This window comes from Bidens hawaiensis, unplaced genomic scaffold (genome assembly GCF_021521415.1).
Source record: "Bidens hawaiensis isolate Kalapana, Puna unplaced genomic scaffold, B.hawaiensis_p1.1 tig00024638_1, whole genome shotgun sequence".
Lineage (NCBI taxonomy): Eukaryota > Viridiplantae > Streptophyta > Magnoliopsida > Asterales > Asteraceae > Bidens > Bidens hawaiensis.
In genome coordinates this window covers 296171-315893 of record NW_027493897.1, presented here as the reverse complement: position 1 = coordinate 315893, position 19723 = coordinate 296171, and the positions used below count along the sequence as shown (strand labels likewise).

The window sequence follows — 19723 nt, the reverse complement described above, 5'->3', positions numbered from 1 at the left end:
GCCAACGATATAACAAGAACCAACGGTAACCATACAATTGTTATTACCAATATATTAACCGCCAAAAACCATGCTCTCCGTCGGCGACAACCACCTCTTCCTCCACCGCACTTATAAACCACTCACAACCACCTGCTTCACATTCCGATCATTCACTTCAAGCCTCAAACAACAACAGCAGCAACTGGACACCTCAGTATCGGATGACGATCGGAAACTGACGGTTACCGGAACGGCGTCGTTTTTGCCTCCGGTTAAAGTCGGTAAACGAGTGGTGTTGGTGAGGCACGGACAGAGCACGTGGAATGCGGAAGGTAGGATCCAGGGGAGCTCCGATTACTCGGTTCTTACACCGAAAGGAGAGGCGCAAGCCGAGACTTCGAGACAAATGCTTATTGATGATTCCTTTGATATTTGTTTCTCGAGGTTTGTGTTCCTGGTGTTTGATTGCTTTAGTTTTGGATTGTGGATTGGATTATGATAGGTTTGTGTAATTAGTGCTTTTGGTAGACTAGATAATTAGGGGAAACCTATTGGTTGAAATTATTAGGCCTGTAAACGAAGTTCAGTGAACTGCTCGTGAACTTTTAGGCGTCGTTTATTTAATAAACGAGCGAACATGAACGAAAAAGTTTGTTTGTTTAATTAAATTAATGAACATGAACACATGCTTCTTGCAGCCATTTATGTTCCATTAAATAGTAATAAAATATAATTAAATATTATTTGTACTTTATTTGCGTTCGTTCGCGTTCATTTAACTGTGCCTATTTATGCTTGTCTGTGTTCGTTTACGTTGTTCACATATGGGGGTTTATGTTTGCCTAGTTATGTTCATTTATGTTTGTGAACTATTCGTATAGATTTTTAACGAATGAACATAAACGAACACAAACGTGTTCATTTTTTAAATGAACGAACATGGAGAAACACGGAATATGCTCATTTTTTAAACGAATGAACACATATATTGATTTGATTTAATTATTCGTGTTCGTTAAAAGTTAAACGAATAAACATGTACATGCCCTTGTTCGTGTTTGTTTACAGGCCTACTGGTAGTGAAAAATATCCCACCATGTCACTGCCAGGTAGGTGGAAAACGCCTCACAAGAAAAATGCGTAATGTTTTCAGTTTGAAAAAGATGTGTTTGAATTTTATTGAGCCAGTGAATTAAGTAATCAAACTCACCACAGCCCCACCCCATTTCCTCTCCAACGCCTGTGCCCCAAGCCCTTCAAATCACATGTTATGTAGTGGTGCTTGGGCTTTTTGGTGCTGAGGTGGCAGTGGGTTCTATCTATTTCAATTATTGAGATGGAGGTGTTTCTATATGTCACGTATGGATAATTGTATATTCTAAAGCATAATACTACATACTTGCAGTCCCTTGAAAAGATCAAAAAGAACTGCAGAAGTTATATGGGATTCTCGGAAAGAGGAGATCCTTACTGATTCTGACTTAAGGGAGATTGACCTGTATTCATTTCAAGTTAGTTTAACTTTCTTTGAAGATGCAATGCTTGTCATGGCTATTCTAACACTTGAATTATAGGCTAGTGTTGTGTAATGTTTTGTTTGTTCTTTAGGGTCTCTTGAAGCATGAAGGTATAGAAAAGTATGGTCCGGCTTTTCGGCAGTGGCAAAAGGATGCTCCAAATTTTAATATTGATGGTCATTATCCGGTGAGGGAATTGTGGGACCGTGCAAGTAGCTGCTGGAAGAAAATACTAGTTCATGACAGCAGCTCGGTACTTGTGGTTGCTCATAATGCTGTTAATCAGGCTCTTGTTGCTACAGCAATGGGTAAATTTCATTTATTTTCTGTGTGAAGTGGTATGGCATGAATGTACATACGGCCTGGTCAGTTTGGCCCATTAGTTCTTTTTAAGTATATCTACATATACCAAATGTAATTAGTACAATTAGAAAAGCTGTTTTCTCAAAATAATATCTAAATAGTTGAATATAGGATGCTGAAAACATTCAAATAACATTTCTTTGTGATTGCGATGAATAGTAAAGTTTTAGTCACTTAGATTTTATCATGTGGTATTCATTTAGTTTTTTTTTAGTTTTAGTTTCACCCTTTATACCATAAATAATGTATGTGTTTAACTCATTTAAGTTTTTAATAACTTTATTTTCTCTAATAGCTTGCGTTCATTAACATTTAAAAAAATTAACTAAATACACGGTTGTGAATAATTTTTTTCTCAACGTTCTGATATAAATTTTATTAGAAAAGGAGTTGTATTTACCGGTACCAGTATTCAATTTTATAGTTTTTGGTTTTGATACGAACTCGCAACTTCATGTTTGTGACTTTTGTTTGATTAGGTCTGATTATTTTATGTTTTCACGAGTTAATTATTAGTTCAAAAAACATTTTGGGTGACTTTATATTTTAACTTGTATGCCCTGTTTCAATTCTAAATTAAATTTTAACTTTGCCCATTTGGCCCGTTAAAGATAATCCAAATTGACTCGTTTTCTAGCAGATGGGCTATAATTGACACATCTTTTAATTTATTTTTGAAAATTTTGCTCATCTCATCTTCAGGCTTCGGAACCGAGTACTTCAGGGTTTTACTTCAAAGTAACTGTGGTGTTAGCGTGCTAGATTTTGTCCCACGGCCCGAAGGTGGATCTCCATATATATGTCTTAACCGATTAAATCAGGTAAGGTAGCTTATTTTTTTTATTTCCTAGTCATTATTATGGTATTATATTTAAATAAAAAAATGGTATATTATAATATTATATTATGATGTACAGACTCCAAGCTCTCCTATTGCCGCTGGAAGCTCTGCTGGCAGGAAGGCCGGTAAACGGATCGTACTCGTCTGTCATGGGTTAACTGAGGTAACTATTTTCGTTAATACTATTATACCCTTAGGTTTGGTACTAATTACAACATGACTAATATTAACATTTCTTATCAACAGGCTGGCAATTCTGATGCTGGTGACACGTCAATGAACATGCTTGGTACCATTCAAGTAAACAGATTTTGTTATGCATAAGTTGACTATATGCAATAGGGTATAGTCTAAAGTCTAAATCATTGTTTTATAAATAACAGTCACAAAAAACCGCAGAACTGCTTCTTGATTTGAATGTGAAATCAATCATTAGCAGCCCTAGAATCGCGCCAACTGAAACTGCTAATGCAATTGCTCGTGTAAGTCTCATTCCCAAATTTCTTTTCTTGTTCATCAAACCATTTGTTTTGTATATTATTAAATGGCTAGTTATATAACATTAAAGGTTCAAGAAGCTGCTGATTGTCTCGGTGCTGATTGCGTAGCACGATATGTTGAAACAAAGCAGTTGAAAGACCTCGATGTTCATGATATTCTTGATCGTTCAAAAAAGGTAAGTTTTAATACATTTCATTTTTACAAAGTGTTTAGTTCGATTATTTTGTTTTAAAGTAATTTACATGAAGTGTCCCTGAGCTATGTAAAGCATTCACCTTTCGTCCCTAAGTATCAAAAGGTACGAATCGTCCCTACATATCACTCAACGATTATGCTTTTAGGGGTGGGTTTTGTTTTCTTTTTTGGTTTTATTTATTTAGAAGTTGCACATTTTGTTGTTTAGGTAATAGGTATACAGCAAATTTTAGGTTTCGTCTTAAACTAAGAAAATAACAAAAAAAAAACGTCCTTTATGTTGTAACATGTTCGCACGTTTCTTCCATTCCACTCGCGGGCGTTAAAGTTGCCTGTTAATTCCAGTCATGTGCAATGGCCGTTAGGGCAACTTAGTCATTTTACACCATTTATTTAAGAAATATTTTAAGTAAATAAATATGTAAAATGACTAGATTCCTCTCATGTGCACATGACTGGACTAAGCAAATTAACATTCGTTAATGGAAAGGATGCAATGTACAAACATTGTAAAAAATAAGGGGCATGTCTTGTTATTTTCATAGTTTTACGAAACCTAAATATTTCTATATTCCTAAAGGACGAAAAGTGTAATATACTTTTTATTTTATTTGTTTCCCTTTTTTAAAAGGAGTATATTGGTAATTTTACAAAAATCTAAGGAAACTTCTAACTCGTAATATCTTATACTAAGGGACGAAAGATGATTTTTTTTGCGTTTGTAATATCTGATACTAAGAGACTTAACAAACAAAGTTGGTGTTTTGGACCAAAAGTGTGAGTGTGTGACGGTCGAATGAACAATATGCGCTCTATGTGTAATATTTTATTTTAAGGTATGAAAGATGAAATTTTTGCATAGCCCAGGAACGATCTACATAATTTACTCGTTTTATGATGAATTATAAAGATTTATGCCTCTTTCAGCTTAATCTGTTTTATCTTTGGTTTCTTAAACATTTACAGTATGCTTGTAAACGAACACGCACAAAGCATATCGTTCGCTTAACTTTAACCGAACAAACAATCAAACACAAAAAATTAAACGAATGTGGTTTTCGTGTTTGTTTTCGTTCGTTAAGAATATGAGCATGTTCGTGGTTGTTTATGTTTGTTCATTAACAAATATAAAGAACGGTTCACGAGAACATAACTGAACATAGATGAATGAACATAACTGAGCTAAAACCAGTTAAAAGTAATGTGAAGAACACTGTGTTGGGCCTAGAAAGTTATTAAAACTAGACTAGGTTGTAATGAGCCAAAAAGTTTAAAATGATTATATTAAAGGACGTAAATGAGCAAACCTAAACAAATGTAATCTCACGAACATAAATGAAAGTAAATGGATGAACATAAACGAATTTTAACGAACGAACTAGACATGTGTTCATGTTAGTTTATTTAACTCAATGAACATAAATTTCGTGTCCGTTCGTTTAACTTAATAACGAACTATACTTTCAGCCGAACAGTTCACAAACAGCCCACTTGACGTTCAGCTCATTCACAGGCCTAAACACAATAAAAAAAAAAACAAGCCCGATAAGATTACTTTCTAAAAGATAGCAATTATATGTTTTGTTAGTTTTGAAAAATATAAACTGCTTTCCTTTTCATTTCTGTAACAGGAATCAGTAAATGCATCTAGTCTAGAATCTGGGTGGGTGAACGGCTTCGAAGATGAATTGTTAACAGATATATGGGACCGATCGGGGACTGCGTGGAAATCACTATTAAAGGAACTATCTAACGAATCTGAACCAGACAACATTGTTGTAACTGTTGCTCACCCAATCAGTAACATAGGATTATTAGCACATTGTCTGAATCTAACAAAGGATTGGTTGGGATCATTTCATTTGGATGCTGGTAGCATAACCGTCATTGATTTTCCGGATGGGCCTTCTGGGAAAGGTGTTGTTCGGTGCATAAATTATTCAGCTCATCTTGGAAGGTGGTCAATCCCCATTACTAGGCCAACACAAGATGATGAAGAATTCTAGTAAAAAGAAAATGTGTTGTATAATATGTAAGGTTATTTTTATGTATATCAGTATATGTTTGTATCTAGTGACGCCCGACATTTTTGAAGAGTGACCAGTAAAAAATCTGTGGGTCTGCCACTGTTCATGCATTTTCATGTTGTAATCGTGTATACGCCATTGGCATACACTTGATATTGAATTCATGATTTAAAATCCAGCATGTTATATTCTCTGGATAATTGTTTTGAAGCTGGGATAATCACCGTTGTATGTATAGTTGAAGTGACTATGAATATGAGTTTATGACTAATTTTTAGGTTTATATAAATCTTTTTTGTACTTGGTGGAGTAAAATTGGCTATTTATAAATTATTAATATTAATTATTTAAATTAGTTTTATAGGTATATATAAAATACTAATATTTCAAATTTGAATATTCAAGAATCTTTTATCATATTATAATAGCTATGGTCCTTTATAAAATTTTGAAGTTCTAATATCAAAACTATTTTGATAGTTTTAGTTAAGTACACTATTTTGATAGTTTTAGTTATTTGCTGATAAAAAGTTATTAAGCATCTCACTAGTTATGTTATTTTATCAGTTTTTTATTAATAAAAAGCTATTAATCACCTCACTAGTCATGTTATATTATCTATTGTTAAGTTTAGAGGAAAATATATGCAATTTTTTTAAGTTTAGAGGTGAATATACACAATTTCTACTTTAAAATAATCGATGTATATATTTATAACTTACATAACTAATTGTTGTTTTATTAAAATTTCACAAGAACATTTCCTTTTTCTAATTTATTTTGTATGATCATTTAAAACACGAATTCAAACGCCCTCTTAATAACTAATACCTCGTGCAATGAATAGTAAATTATTATTATAAATCAAGCTAGCAATGTTTATTAGAAAAGAATACATAAGTTCCTCACACAATCATCAAATCTCTTGAAAACATCACTAGAATGATTATAACTTTCTTAATTTCTTCATGTAACAAATACTTGTGCGCCCAAACATCAAGCGGTTGGAGGCTTAACTACGACAGCCGGGAAATCAAGAAGAACGATCTTTTCAATCGCAGTTGAGAATGTTGCCGAGAATTCAAGATGGTTCGGGTGGGCTTGGAAAGCATTGAAATCATCTTTGGAGCCAAATGTCATCATCAAAGCATGAGTGAACCCTTGTCTTAGCATCTCCATGCTTTCAATATCAGTTCCCCTGTCACATCAAATGCTAATATCACCAAACTAATATTTATGCTAATGTGTAATATTACGATTGTATCTTATAAAATTCGAGTCAAGGAGTTGACCGGTCAAATTTCGTTCGGAGTGTATCTAAACAAACAAGGTATCATAGATCATCAACCCATCAATATATTAAAAAAATTGCTAGTTATTTTAAATTATTTACTTATAGAAAATCAGACAACACGTGTGTAATTGATGATCTTGGCAGCACTATAACCAGTCGAACCAGGGCCGTCTTTGAGGCATGGAAGGGTAGTTGACGGCCACAGGCCCGACACCCCACTAGGCCCCAATTTTTTTTTTCAAAAAAAAAATATATGTATTTTTCTAAAAAAAACATGTGTATGATCAATGTTTCAACACAATTACATAACCACTAACTTTGTCCAATAGTAAAGGGGTATGACATCTAACCAAAAGGTTGTGGGTTCTAGTCTTATTAAGACAATTTTAAGCTTATTTTATACAAAAGTTTTTTACACAACTTAAATCATAATCAAATAAGCTCATTTATAATTAAATTGTTTAAACCTAACAAAATGTTTCTTTTACTTAAGGCTCAAAAAAAGTTCGTTTTTTTTTCGTCTTTTCGGAGCCGGCCCTGAGTTGAACCAAACTCAGGAAGCTGGATCACGTTATAACTAAATTTAAAAAATACTTAAACATCACATAAATATTAATATACTATAATTTTATAACATCATATTAAAAAGAATAAACTAATATACATTTTTCTGAAAATAATAATAATAATAGATTTTTAAAGTTGTTGAGTCCTTAAATTTATAAGGTAATTGCATGAACGGTACGTGTTGTTTGCTTCTATCGCATCTATGGTCCCCCACAGTTTAAAATTTACATGTATGGTCCAGTACATGTATCGTGGTCCTTGTGAGTTGTGGCTACCTTAGATCACCATGGGTTAGAAATATAACATAACAAGTTACATAACACCAACATCTTTGAAGATTAGTGAGGAGCACTAACAAATAGTCAGTTGTAAAAATCGCGCCCAAACTTCGATTAACAAACAATTAATCGATAGTCAGTGCTCCACCGACTATTCGCTTGCTATTTGGTCAAAATCGATCAAAGTTGCAAAATTTTATATACAAAATATGGTCAATACATGTATATTTAAAAATTTACATATAATTTTCAACCCGCTAATCCTAATTAATCACTAGTCCCTGACACATTGTTCAAACTAACGCCTAACGTATTCTACAACATTAACTTAAACATAACAAGTCTTATAAACCCCGAATGTCTTCATAATAATAATATTAATAAACAATTTTAGATACCCAATATAATACAAAAACACCCTTCATCCTCCTCATCTGTAAACCAAACGTACCTTATATCTTTTGCTAGAGCTAGTACTACAAATAATCATATAGTATTTTACACAACATGTATTACTTATCATATATTCATATTTCACCATTTGGTAACTTGAAAGCATAACATTTCTATTGAAACCAAACCAAAATGATATAAAAGTGTGTGCCTCATGCATTAGAATACTATTAAACTTACCAAACAAAGGATTTGACAAGATCAACTTCAGAAACAAGCTTCTCCAAGCCTTTAATAATATCATCCACCACCACCTCTTCTTTAAACTTCACCACCACCAAGTGTATGAACTCACCCATCTCAACCGCCCAATAACACTTATGACTTATGTGTAAATCATAATAATATTTATAGACAAACAAACCAAGGCTCCTCCTACATATAACAGCACGCATGTGACACACACACTGGCACACACAATTATTATAATAATATTCTCGGTGTGTACAACTCCCAATGCACAATGTACAAGTGGGTCAATAACCATAAGTCAGCACTTCCGTCGCTGCGTCCCCACAGTCAAACCCACCGACACCGGTGTCGGAATCATGACATAAGTTCAAGTTGTACATCTTGTAGTAGTTGTTGTACCATCTTGACTTGGTCAATCTCAGTTTTTACCTTAGTCTAAAATCTAAATGTCTAACCTTTTACATTAGCAAAAATGAAAAGTAAGGTTTTCAAGTGTAGATCTTTTTCACACTTTTGGCACCTTAAAAGATGTTTTCAAATATAGATAAAATAATTAATATTTACAAAATATATCCTCTAAGACATAGTTGGTTAAACTTTCAAACTAGCTCCCATTATCAATGTGGTGGTGGTTTATTGACAAAAACAAAGTCTTTAAACATCTGGATTTAAGATTTGGAGGTCTTAGGTTTTAGTCTAACAAACAAGGATTAAAAAAAATTTGCCATTAAAAAAACAAAATAGTTGGTTAAACTTTTAAGTTTCAAACATATTTATCCACTTTGCCTTTGACACTTTTGGTTTCTTAGTTCCTGATGCCGTGAACCTTTTGAATAGGGTTCAGAAAGTTGTGCATAGTAACGTATCGGCCCATAAGAATCGAAACTTTGTTTTTAGTAGGATTGGGTTTGCTATCCAAAAAAGGGTTGCGACGCAGCTTGTTGTCCCCTTACCTGCCACTTCATTGTAAATCATTTAGATGTTTCAACAAATTAACTCAAAGTTTCACATAAATAAAAAAATTCAAACTAATGTTTTACTGTACACAAATGTTGATGCATGGCGATGGTTAAATATATTTTAAACTGATGTATTTTTTTTTAATTAATATCTAATATTATTTTATAATTATTATAAAAAGGTATATATCATCTGCCACCCTTTCATTTTCTTATTTTCGTTGGTTATTTTTGTTAATTGTTGGTGTGTGATGATTTATAACAAAGTACACATTTTTTTAAAGTTTTGATGATATGAAATATATAAATATTGATGCATTCATATATTCATTCTAAAGCCTTCATAATTTATAAAAAAATTTGTCTAAAACACATATGATTAAGGAACTTCAGAAAGGAGGACGTAAGGAATAACAGAGAATGCACAATTCAACTATGTTGCAATCACGCACGGAGTTGGCAAACCATTTAAGTTAAAGAGTTAAGCTCAATCACAACATTTAAGTGTTATAGATAAATTCGAGATAGTAAGGTTAAATAAGGTGTGTTACAATTTTGAATGGTTACTTGAAAATATGTAGTTTCTAAAACTAAATATAAATTATCACATATCTAATTTAATTAAGCATGGTTCCAATCAGATTCTAAAGTATCATAACTATAACAAAAGGTGACAAATATATCTAGACAAAGGACGATCAAAGCACGTTCGGATTGTGGTACTACCTTGCCCCTTTATGCCGTGCACCTAACATTCCAGCTTTTCACGAAACTTAAAATATACGACTCGTATTATATGTTAAATAGCAAACATAAAAGTCTAAACCTGTACAGAGTTAAAGTCTTTAACGTCAAATATATTTTAAAACAAGGTTAGGCCTCAAAACATACACACATTTTAACAAGTGTCTAATGTATTAACGGAATCAACTATTAGTTCACAAAGATAAATAAATTGTTAGGTAGCGTTTGGTATGCAGGAATGAAGGTTGGAATGAAATGACTCATTGTGAGATAATGAAAAATAGTATGTTTGGTTTACCAAAGGAATGGAATGACCCATTACCTAGTTCATTCTATTCCCTTTAAAATACCTCAATTTCATTTCATCCATACCCCTATGTTTTTTTTCATTCCATTCTCTCATTCACCCTACATCACCTCCACCAGCCTCCCAACACCACCACCACCCAACATCAACACCCACCACCACCACCAAACACCGCCGCTGCCACCAGCCACCACCATCGCCGTCCACCGTCGCCACCTGCACCTCCACCAACCATCGCCATCGGTGCCAGCCACCCAGCACCGCCAGCCGCCCATCGCATATATCTCAATACTTCCCACCACCGCCGCCACTGCCACCAATCACCACCATCGGCTTTCACCGCCGCCACCACCCACCTCCACAAACCATCGCCATTAGTGCCAGCCACCCACCACCTCCAACGACCCACTGCATCCATCAATCATCGCCCCACAATCACACACGCCGCCCACCGTCACCGCTGCCCACCACCACCTCCACTGTTACCGCCACCACCACCGCCACCACCACCTCCACCGTTACCACCACTCACTACCATTTTAATTTTATTTTTTTATGTTTTCTTACCTACCAACAACACAAAGTAATAATTCATTTCATTCCCATGTGGTAACCAAACATTTCATTGGAATGGTAATAACTCATTCCATTCATTTGTCCATTCCATTACCACGTCCATTTCATTCACTATCCATTCCATTGCTTCAAAGATAAAAACTTTTTTAACATAATAGCATTAATATTATTATTATTAATAAAATTGAATTGTTGGCTGCACGTGTGGAGCGTCTTTAGCTGCTGAAGCAATTTAGTACACAGGGTCATATGTCCATAACGTAATTATAAGTTATTTTTTGTCTCCCACCAAGAAAAGTGAAAATCTTCAAACGGTGGAAACTGCATATATTTTTCTCATCGAACCCCACAAATATTTATAATATGCTTAGTATACAATGTATATAACTTAACTTGTTTTTATTGAAAGATACCGGTCAGGTTCGACTGTTCAGGTTAGTGTTTTCTTGACTTCAGGTTGAAATTAATAAGGTTATTGATGGATCTTTTTTAGTTTTAAAGAGAAACTATCCCAAACAGTCCATAATCGGAAAGCAAAATGCAGTCGTTGTATATCTTACAGTGAGGATATTTAAATATTTTTTACATATTTCAGTGGTTTTTAATTGTGTATTATCTTATAAAATATGAAGATAAACTATAGATATAAATAAAATGATAAGATAAAACATTTTATCTATCATCAGTTTTAACTTTCTTTTAAACGACCAACAAAGCACGACCCATCACCAATTTTAAGGAAACTCATCGCCCAAAGACTTACTGTGGTAAAACATCTGGTTAACACACGACATTTTGTCACGAATAAAACTTAAACTAGTGATCTCCAATAGAAAAGGTTATCAGACCACCACTAGAACACTGTTTCTTTGGCATCAACAATTTAACTACTAATACAAAATCATATACTAACTATGAATATCTATTGGAAGAGTTTTTCTTGATGTGTGAAGTATTACTCAATAGAATAGGATGTTAAAGTTGAAAAAAGAACACAATTTTAAAAATATTTAATGCTAACAAGTTTTTAATAACCATTATCGTCACGAGGCATGTTAACAAATTTATGTATCGCTTTTATCTTCGCATGTTATCATTACCGTGCTAGAGTATAAAAATGTCATCCACTTTTAAAATTTCTATTTATGTGTGTAACCTTGTTTTACAAGTATAGGTTAGATGTGTATATTTTTGTGTATTTACTTTAGTTACATGCACCGTTTCTTTTAAATAGGTCGAATGTGTATATTTATGACGTGAAAGATGATACACAAACATAAAATGGATATAAAGAATCCACACAAGTATTTCATAACTACAAACCTAAACTCTTGTCTAAAATTTAATATTTTCATATAAATATACATGCTTATAACAATTGCTCTACTAATTGTACTTTAAATAATTTTATTCAATAATTGATATTTTAGAAGGGGTAAATGTGGAGTGTGTCTCTTTTTCCTCTCAAGCATGATGTTGATATCTTTATGAGAGACATGTGGGGTTTGTGTGAATATTATGGAGATATTCTCAACAATGTGCATTGTTCTGTTTATGAGTTATCAACTTTCCAATCTTGATAAGATATGGATCCGATGAGATATCTTGTCTAGCTATTGTTTTATGTTCCATCTTTATATAGTATTACTTATACTATAAAACAAAATAGTTTGTATGTTTTGTAGATTTGAAATCCCAAGATAATTTTTTAGAGTTGTGTACTAATCGCTTTCAGATTAAAGTTAATTGACGGCACTTCAAATCTTCGATCGGATAATTCAAAAGAAGCTAAGAGCTCATACATGAGATAAAAAAAATCACCCATTGTAGGTGGGGAACCAAGTCAATGAAACAATAAAACTTTTTGTGAAAAAGGTTATCGGTTATGACATAACCATCAATACTTGATGTCTTGATAGTTATAAGAAAACCGACAGCCGCCCCAAGTATCACTGGCAATTTGACGTTGATTTACAATTTCAACCAATTAAGTTGCTATGAATGATCAGTTGTCACGAATGATTAGTTGTCATTTAGGATCAGTATTCTTGTTGAACCGCCGGTTTGAAGTGCTAGAAGTAAACATAGTTTTGTAAAAGGGTGTACTTCACACTTCATAGCTAGTAACAATAATTATCCTCATTTCATTTTCATGCCAAGTAAATCCAACTAATTAAAGTGCTTTAGATGGCATTATAATCACCAACATAGCATATGTATAAACAACATGTAAATAAAATGTAGATCAAAGTTTAGACAAAAATATCTAAAATACGTGATAGTGTTATTTACATTGTATTAATGACTAACTAGGATAGTACCCGTGTTACACACGGGTTGAAAATAAAATAATAAAATAAATATAAACAATCATAAAATTTTATAAATAGACAACCATATATTAACATTAGGATGGTCTAAACAAAATATTAGACAGTAACATTGTGTAAGGCCCCGAACCCGGTGACCCTACTTTAGCGTCGGATTTACTCATAAACACAGTTCTTCAAATCAGAGTTTGTTAAAACTTTTCGCGGAATATAAAACATCAATCATTTGTTACAAAACATTAAATCTTTTCTTTGATACCATAACACAAAACTTTATATTTAAAACATCTTTACTTCTTTCTTCAGATGCCAGCCGTTCAATCCATGCCGTGTGTTATCCTCATGCTAACTCTATAATCAGCTCACCTGCGTGCATACTAAAAGTCAGCTATGCTGAGTGAGTTCTAGTTAATCAGGCAACATACAATTTTATTCTCATATATTTCTTAACGTATCTGAAGACACATATTTCTACCTTAACCTCGTATAAATATCCATAGGAGGATCATTACGTAATATCTATTAAAAGAACCTTTACCATTGCCATACTATATAGAATTTCCATAGGAGGAACACTCTGTATACTTTCCATAGAAGGAACACTTTACTATCCATAGAAGGAACACAATACTTTCCATAGAAGGAACACTATACTTTCCATAGAAGGAACACTATACTTTCCATATAAGGAACACTATCTATAAGTTATTATTTAATATCCATGTAAGGAGCTAATCACTTCCCTTGACGATACGTGCAATATCCGAAGATCGTTCACGTACCGACAAGCTTCCATTCATAATGTTTATACATCATCCTCACATTACATACAATATTAATATCTTTATTTACATCCTGACAGTACGTGCAATATCCGAAGATCGTTCACGTACCGTCATGCAATCAATCATATCTATCACATATATCATACACGGCATCCACTTACCATTTAAGGTAAGTGTATTAACTATCACATTGAGTATGCACACAGCCCCGAAAACATAACACATAAATGGGGCTAGAAACTCACCTGAACACGGTTACGTTCTCCGTTGATCGTAATCCCTTTCTTCAGTTGTGCACGGCTGACTGTATAACAAGTATACGTATCAATTAACTATCACTTCTCATAATGTATCTCTATCCTTATATGACCCACAACGAACGGGGGTCCGGGGGCAGCGCCCCTGGCAGCGGGGTCTAGGGGCGGCAGCCCCTAGCAGGGTCCAAGGGGCAGAGCCCCTGGCTGGGGTCGAGCTGCCAGGTCAGCTTGGAAAAATTTTATTTCCATTAACTGTCTTAACACATTTTTCATTAGATTTTAAATTTATTTTCTAAACGAACTTCACTTCAGGCGAAGTTAAACCTCGGGCGAACTTGGCTTCAGGCGAAGTTAAACCTCGGGCGAACTTGGCTTCAGGCGAAGTTAAACCTTAGGCGAACTTGGCTTCAGGCGAAGTTATCCTTAGGCGAACTTGGCTTCAGGCGAAGTTATCCTTAGGCGAACTTGGCCGTAGGCGAAGTTATCCTTAGGCGAAGTTACGCTTGAAGGCGAAGTTACGCTTGAAGGCGAAGTTCATCAGGCGAACTTAATCTTGCAGGCGAAGTTATCGCGCTGCAGATCTGTTTGCCCATAAATCCTTCGTTTCTTAGCCAAATAACTCGATTTTGGTACCCACGGAATCGTATGATCGGCGCCTACAAATCCCAACCATCAAATCGGCCTAAAATCGACGTTTTAGGGGTCCGATTTGGGCAGTTTGGGTTTCGGGTCCGGTTAACCCATCCAATCCTAACCATTTTCAGTAATATTAGCTTTGTTGGATTTGTTCTTACCTTACCAACTCAGATCTATCAACAAAATCTCGGGTCTCGGCTTCGAATCTTGATCGGTTAGAATGTGTGTGTTTTGAGTGTGTGAAGAAATAGATGTAAATGAAAGATATTTTGGGATTTTGGGGGTATTATATCTCTGAAATCCCATTCTCATTTAACCCATCTCAATTAATCCAAATCCATAACCAACGTCCATTACCCGACACTAGCCCGACCCATACCAACTCCTACTCTTTTATTTATTTCCTGATAACCCGAGTAAACTTTCCCTCTATTATTAAGTAATATAATTAATATTATCTTGAAATTTCGGGATGTTACACATTGTCAAATAAAAAGTTAATAGTTACACAAACTTGTCTATATTAGCAAAGTTATGAAAATATTTAAATCGTATTATCCCAGTATGAACTTCAAAATTTTCCGTCCAAAAACAAAAGCATTTTGCTATAGAACTTGAAAAACAAAACAAACCATGCAACCTGATTAATTAAGTATTAAACTAAAATGTTAATGTATTTCATAATGAGTTTATGCTAACATTAATACCGGTGAGAAGATTATGTAAAACTAAAAACAAAATGTGTGAATGTAATAATTACCATATAAATATAGACAATCATAAAATTCAACAAGAAAACATTTAGAAAATCATAAAATTTAACATAACTTTATAAACACAATCTTATAGTAACTGTAATATTTATTACTCTAAGATAGTACCCGTGTTTATTTGCCCATCAACTTAAAACATTTATTATAAACCATGTTTGAATTAAATATTATCATCTTGAAAAACTTTTATCACTAACTTTATTTTCCAAATTAAAATGTGTCATTTATTTTATAGCATTAGTAATCTTTAAGTGATCCAAATCTCTAGAAAGAAACAGATCATTGGATTCCAATATTGATTTATAATAGTACCCACACGGTGGAACATGTTTAAAAACATGATATATATGTAACATCATATAAATTTAATGAAATGCAAATGTTGTAATTATAAAAAATGATACTTTAACATGAATTATAAGACATCATAACTTATTTGAATCAAATACAAAACATACAAAGACTAACAAAGATAAACGAAAAGTTAAAATATTTTATAACTTTTATCATTAGTACAATAATAAGCAAACAAAGGAAATTTGTCTCCAAAACAATAAAACAATTCTACAATGTCGATTCAACAAAACTTTTATATCAATGTTGATTTAAAAGATTAACTTTATCTAAGACATTTATTACGCATTAATAACTGTAATATTTATTACTCTAAGATGGTACACGTGTTTATTTGCACATCAATTTAAAACATTTAATACAAACCATGTTTCAATTAAATATTACCATATTGAAAAACATTTATCACTAACTTCATTTTCCAAATTCAAATTTGTCATTTCTTGTTAACATTAGCAAACTTTAAGTGATCCAAATCTCTTAAAAGAAACAGATCATTGGATTCCAATACTGATTCAGGATAGTACCCGTGTTACATACGGTGCAACATATTTAAAAACATGATATATAAGTAACATAATATAAATTTAATGAAATGCAAATGTTTTACTTATGAATAAATGATAAGACATCATAACTTATTTGAATCAAATACAAAAACATACAAAGACTAACAAAGATAAATGAAAAGTTAAAATATTTATAACTTATAGCATTAGTACAATAATAAGCAAACAAAGGAAATTAGTCTCCAAATCAATAAAACAATTCTACAATGTGGATTCAACAAAACTTTTATCTCAGTGTTGATTTAAAAGATGAACTTTGTCTAAGACATTTATTACAAATCAATAACTGTAATATTTATTACTCTAAGATAGTACTCGGGTTTATTTTCCCATCAATTTAAAACATTTATTGTAAACCATGTTTGAATTAAATATTACCATCTTGAAAAAATTATAGTTAGTAACCTACCATCTTGAAAAAAAAATTAAAAAACCATGTTTGAATTAAAAGGTCTAACTTTTAATTTTAAAATGTCATATTTTGACTTCAAAATGTCAACATAATATATATGCATTTTTTAAAATCCAAATGTGTCAACTGTTTTTTCTTTGCTTGAAGCAAACTTAATACAATTAATACAAATTAATTATTTGATTTCGGTCAAAACATAATTAAATTCCAAATTATTATTATTGATAAATACACAATTATATGTATAAACATGCATAAATTATGCTTCACTTAAAGAACATTAAAAATTTTACGATTACTATTTCCATCATTATTAGTAACTCTTAATAACATAATAATGGATTTTAAGAGAATATTTAATTAAAATGTTACAATAGTCAAAATAAATGTATGTTAATTTTTATATGGACATAATTTGTGAGTGCAAATCTTAAATTTAAAAGTACTTAAATCATGTTGATATATTTCAAGAAAGTTATATTTAGTATATAAATGTTATTTAAAATTTAAAACGATTTAATATGAATGGTCAAAAATGATTTAATGTGAATTGTCAAATACTTAAATCGGTCGGAAATTTATAACTTCTTCATTCGGTTTTTTTAACAAATAAAGAAAGTCAAACAATATAAATTGTAATAATAAGATAATTATGTTATTATTTCGGTCAAACCATATTAAGGAATGAGTTTATAAAAATGGGAAACAATTAAAAACTATATACAATTAGGGTAAACAAAAATAAAGAATTGAAGTTCTTAGTTGTTTTAACATTGATTACAAATTTTGAATTTGTAATAGTATGAACGGTAACTTGTAATTTTATAACAAAAATAAAAATAATAGTCTGAATGGTAACTTTCTAAGGTAGTACTTTTTGAAATATTTAGAACAAAAAATAGTAAAAGTAATAACATACTTGTAAAATATAAATTTAATAATTTAACATAATCTGAATTATAATTTTTGGTAATTATTAAGATATGGTTATAGTCAATATAATAATGGAAAACATATATAGAAACAATTATGTTTGACAAATAATTATTATGGACATTAAATAGGAATTCAAATTTAAATTATATACAAAAAATGTAGAGAAATACTACAAAGAAAATCAAGACCTTCATTTAATTGTTTACATAAATTAGTAAACTTATTATTATCTACCCATAATTATATTCCAATTTATTATTATTGATAAATACACAAATATATGTATAAACATGCATAAATTATGCTTGACTAAAAGACCATTAAAAATTTACTGTTACTATTTTCAACATTATTAGTAACTCTTAATAACATAATAATAGATTGTAAGAGAATATTAACTTGTATAAAAAATATACAAGATTAACTTATTTACTTTCAAAAAATATTCAAATCAACTTTAATATTAACTTAAATATTTTCGAATACCAAATTAACTTAAATATTTTTGGATTGCTTATCATAATATAAGTCGAAACATTTAGACTATATTTTGAATTTGTTACGTTTGTTGTATTTAAAAAATTATACTTGCCTAATATTATTTTTATAACAAAAAGAATATGGTCAAAATAGTAAATGAGAAAAGTTTTGGGACCCGTTTAAAAATTTAGAAACAAAATTGAAATTGTAAATTATATTTTTAATAATTTCTAAATTTAACATAATCTGTGAAAAATAAATTTAATATTGATAAATAAAAGGGAAAGTCAAAATAAGCATAAACATTATTTATAAATTCAAATTTAAAATAGTCAAATAATTAGTATGGACATTAATTAGGAAATCAAATTCACCGATATGGTCAAAATAGTTCTATGTATGTGTAAATTTTATTGTATAATTAACATTGATATGGTCAAAATAGTAAATGAGGAAACAAATGAACTTAATTTGTAAAATTAATCTATTAATTTAATAATTAAGGAAACAAATTGTGTATGAAATTTGAATGAAATAAGTTGTATTAAGCAACAAAATTAAGAAATAGTTACTTGAGAAAGTCAATGTATATAAAATGGGAATTCCGTTATGACAATAAAGTGTATTTTAATTTGTTACGTTTGTTGTATTTAAAAAATTATATTTGCCTTATATTGATATTATTTTTTTAACAAAAATAATATGGTCAAACAATTGATAAATAAAAGGGAAAGTCAAAATAAGCTTAAACATTAATTATAAATTCAAATTTAAATTAGTCAAACAATTAGTATTGACATTAATTGGGAAAACAAATTGAAATTTAAATTATAAAGTAGGAAAGTCAATGTATATAATCATGGGAATTCCATTATGACCATAAAGTAGAAAAGTCAAAGAAAATAATTGGAATTAATGGAATAGTTAATTGTGTAATTTATTAAGAAGCCGGAAAACAAATATACATCCAGGTTATGAAGTCTTGATCAATCGGGAAAGAATAATCTATACATGATTATTGACATAGGACATATAATGTACCTATTATATTGAAATATTGAAATACACGATTATTCAAAAAAAAATAATCTATACATGATAAAATAATAAAAAAAATGTTATGAAGTCATGATCAATCGTGAAAGTCTGTATCTATGAGTCGGACAATAACCTGAAATAATAAAATCAAAAATTAATATTTGATATTATTTTTTTTTAATTAGAGTTAATAACCGGTAAAATGATATTGTGACAATGACAATCGGATGTAGAATTTTTGTGTAGAATTGAATAAGTGAAGATCTATTACTCTTGGCATTGACCTAAAATCAGAATGTATAATATTAATTTTTATATTATTGAATATTTGATTTTTAATTTGTAACCGGAAAAATT

The 19723-nt window shown here is 31.3% G+C and overlaps 2 protein-coding genes across 2 annotated transcripts; one reads left to right on the top strand and one right to left on the bottom strand.

The window, feature by feature from the left end:
- The first annotated feature begins 6 nt into the window (after window positions 1-6).
- On the top strand, window positions 7-5636 carry LOC143569721 (putative 2-carboxy-D-arabinitol-1-phosphatase). The gene is made up of 9 exons (XM_077055566.1): window positions 7-426; window positions 1388-1493; window positions 1591-1807; window positions 2565-2683; window positions 2780-2866; window positions 2950-3003; window positions 3087-3185; window positions 3272-3379; window positions 5031-5636. The coding sequence occupies exons 1-9, from the start codon at window positions 71-73 to the stop codon at window positions 5403-5405; spliced, it is 1521 nt and encodes a 506-aa protein (XP_076911681.1). The 5' UTR covers window positions 7-70; the 3' UTR covers window positions 5406-5636.
- A 627-nt stretch (window positions 5637-6263) lies between these two features.
- Window positions 6264-8406, bottom strand: LOC143569710 (stress-response A/B barrel domain-containing protein At5g22580-like). Its single transcript, XM_077055558.1, has 2 exons — window positions 8199-8406; window positions 6264-6624 (listed from the first exon to the last, which is right to left on the bottom strand). The coding sequence occupies exons 1-2, from the start codon at window positions 8315-8317 to the stop codon at window positions 6423-6425; spliced, it is 321 nt and encodes a 106-aa protein (XP_076911673.1). The 5' UTR covers window positions 8318-8406; the 3' UTR covers window positions 6264-6422.
- Window positions 8407-19723: the final 11317 nt, after the last annotated feature.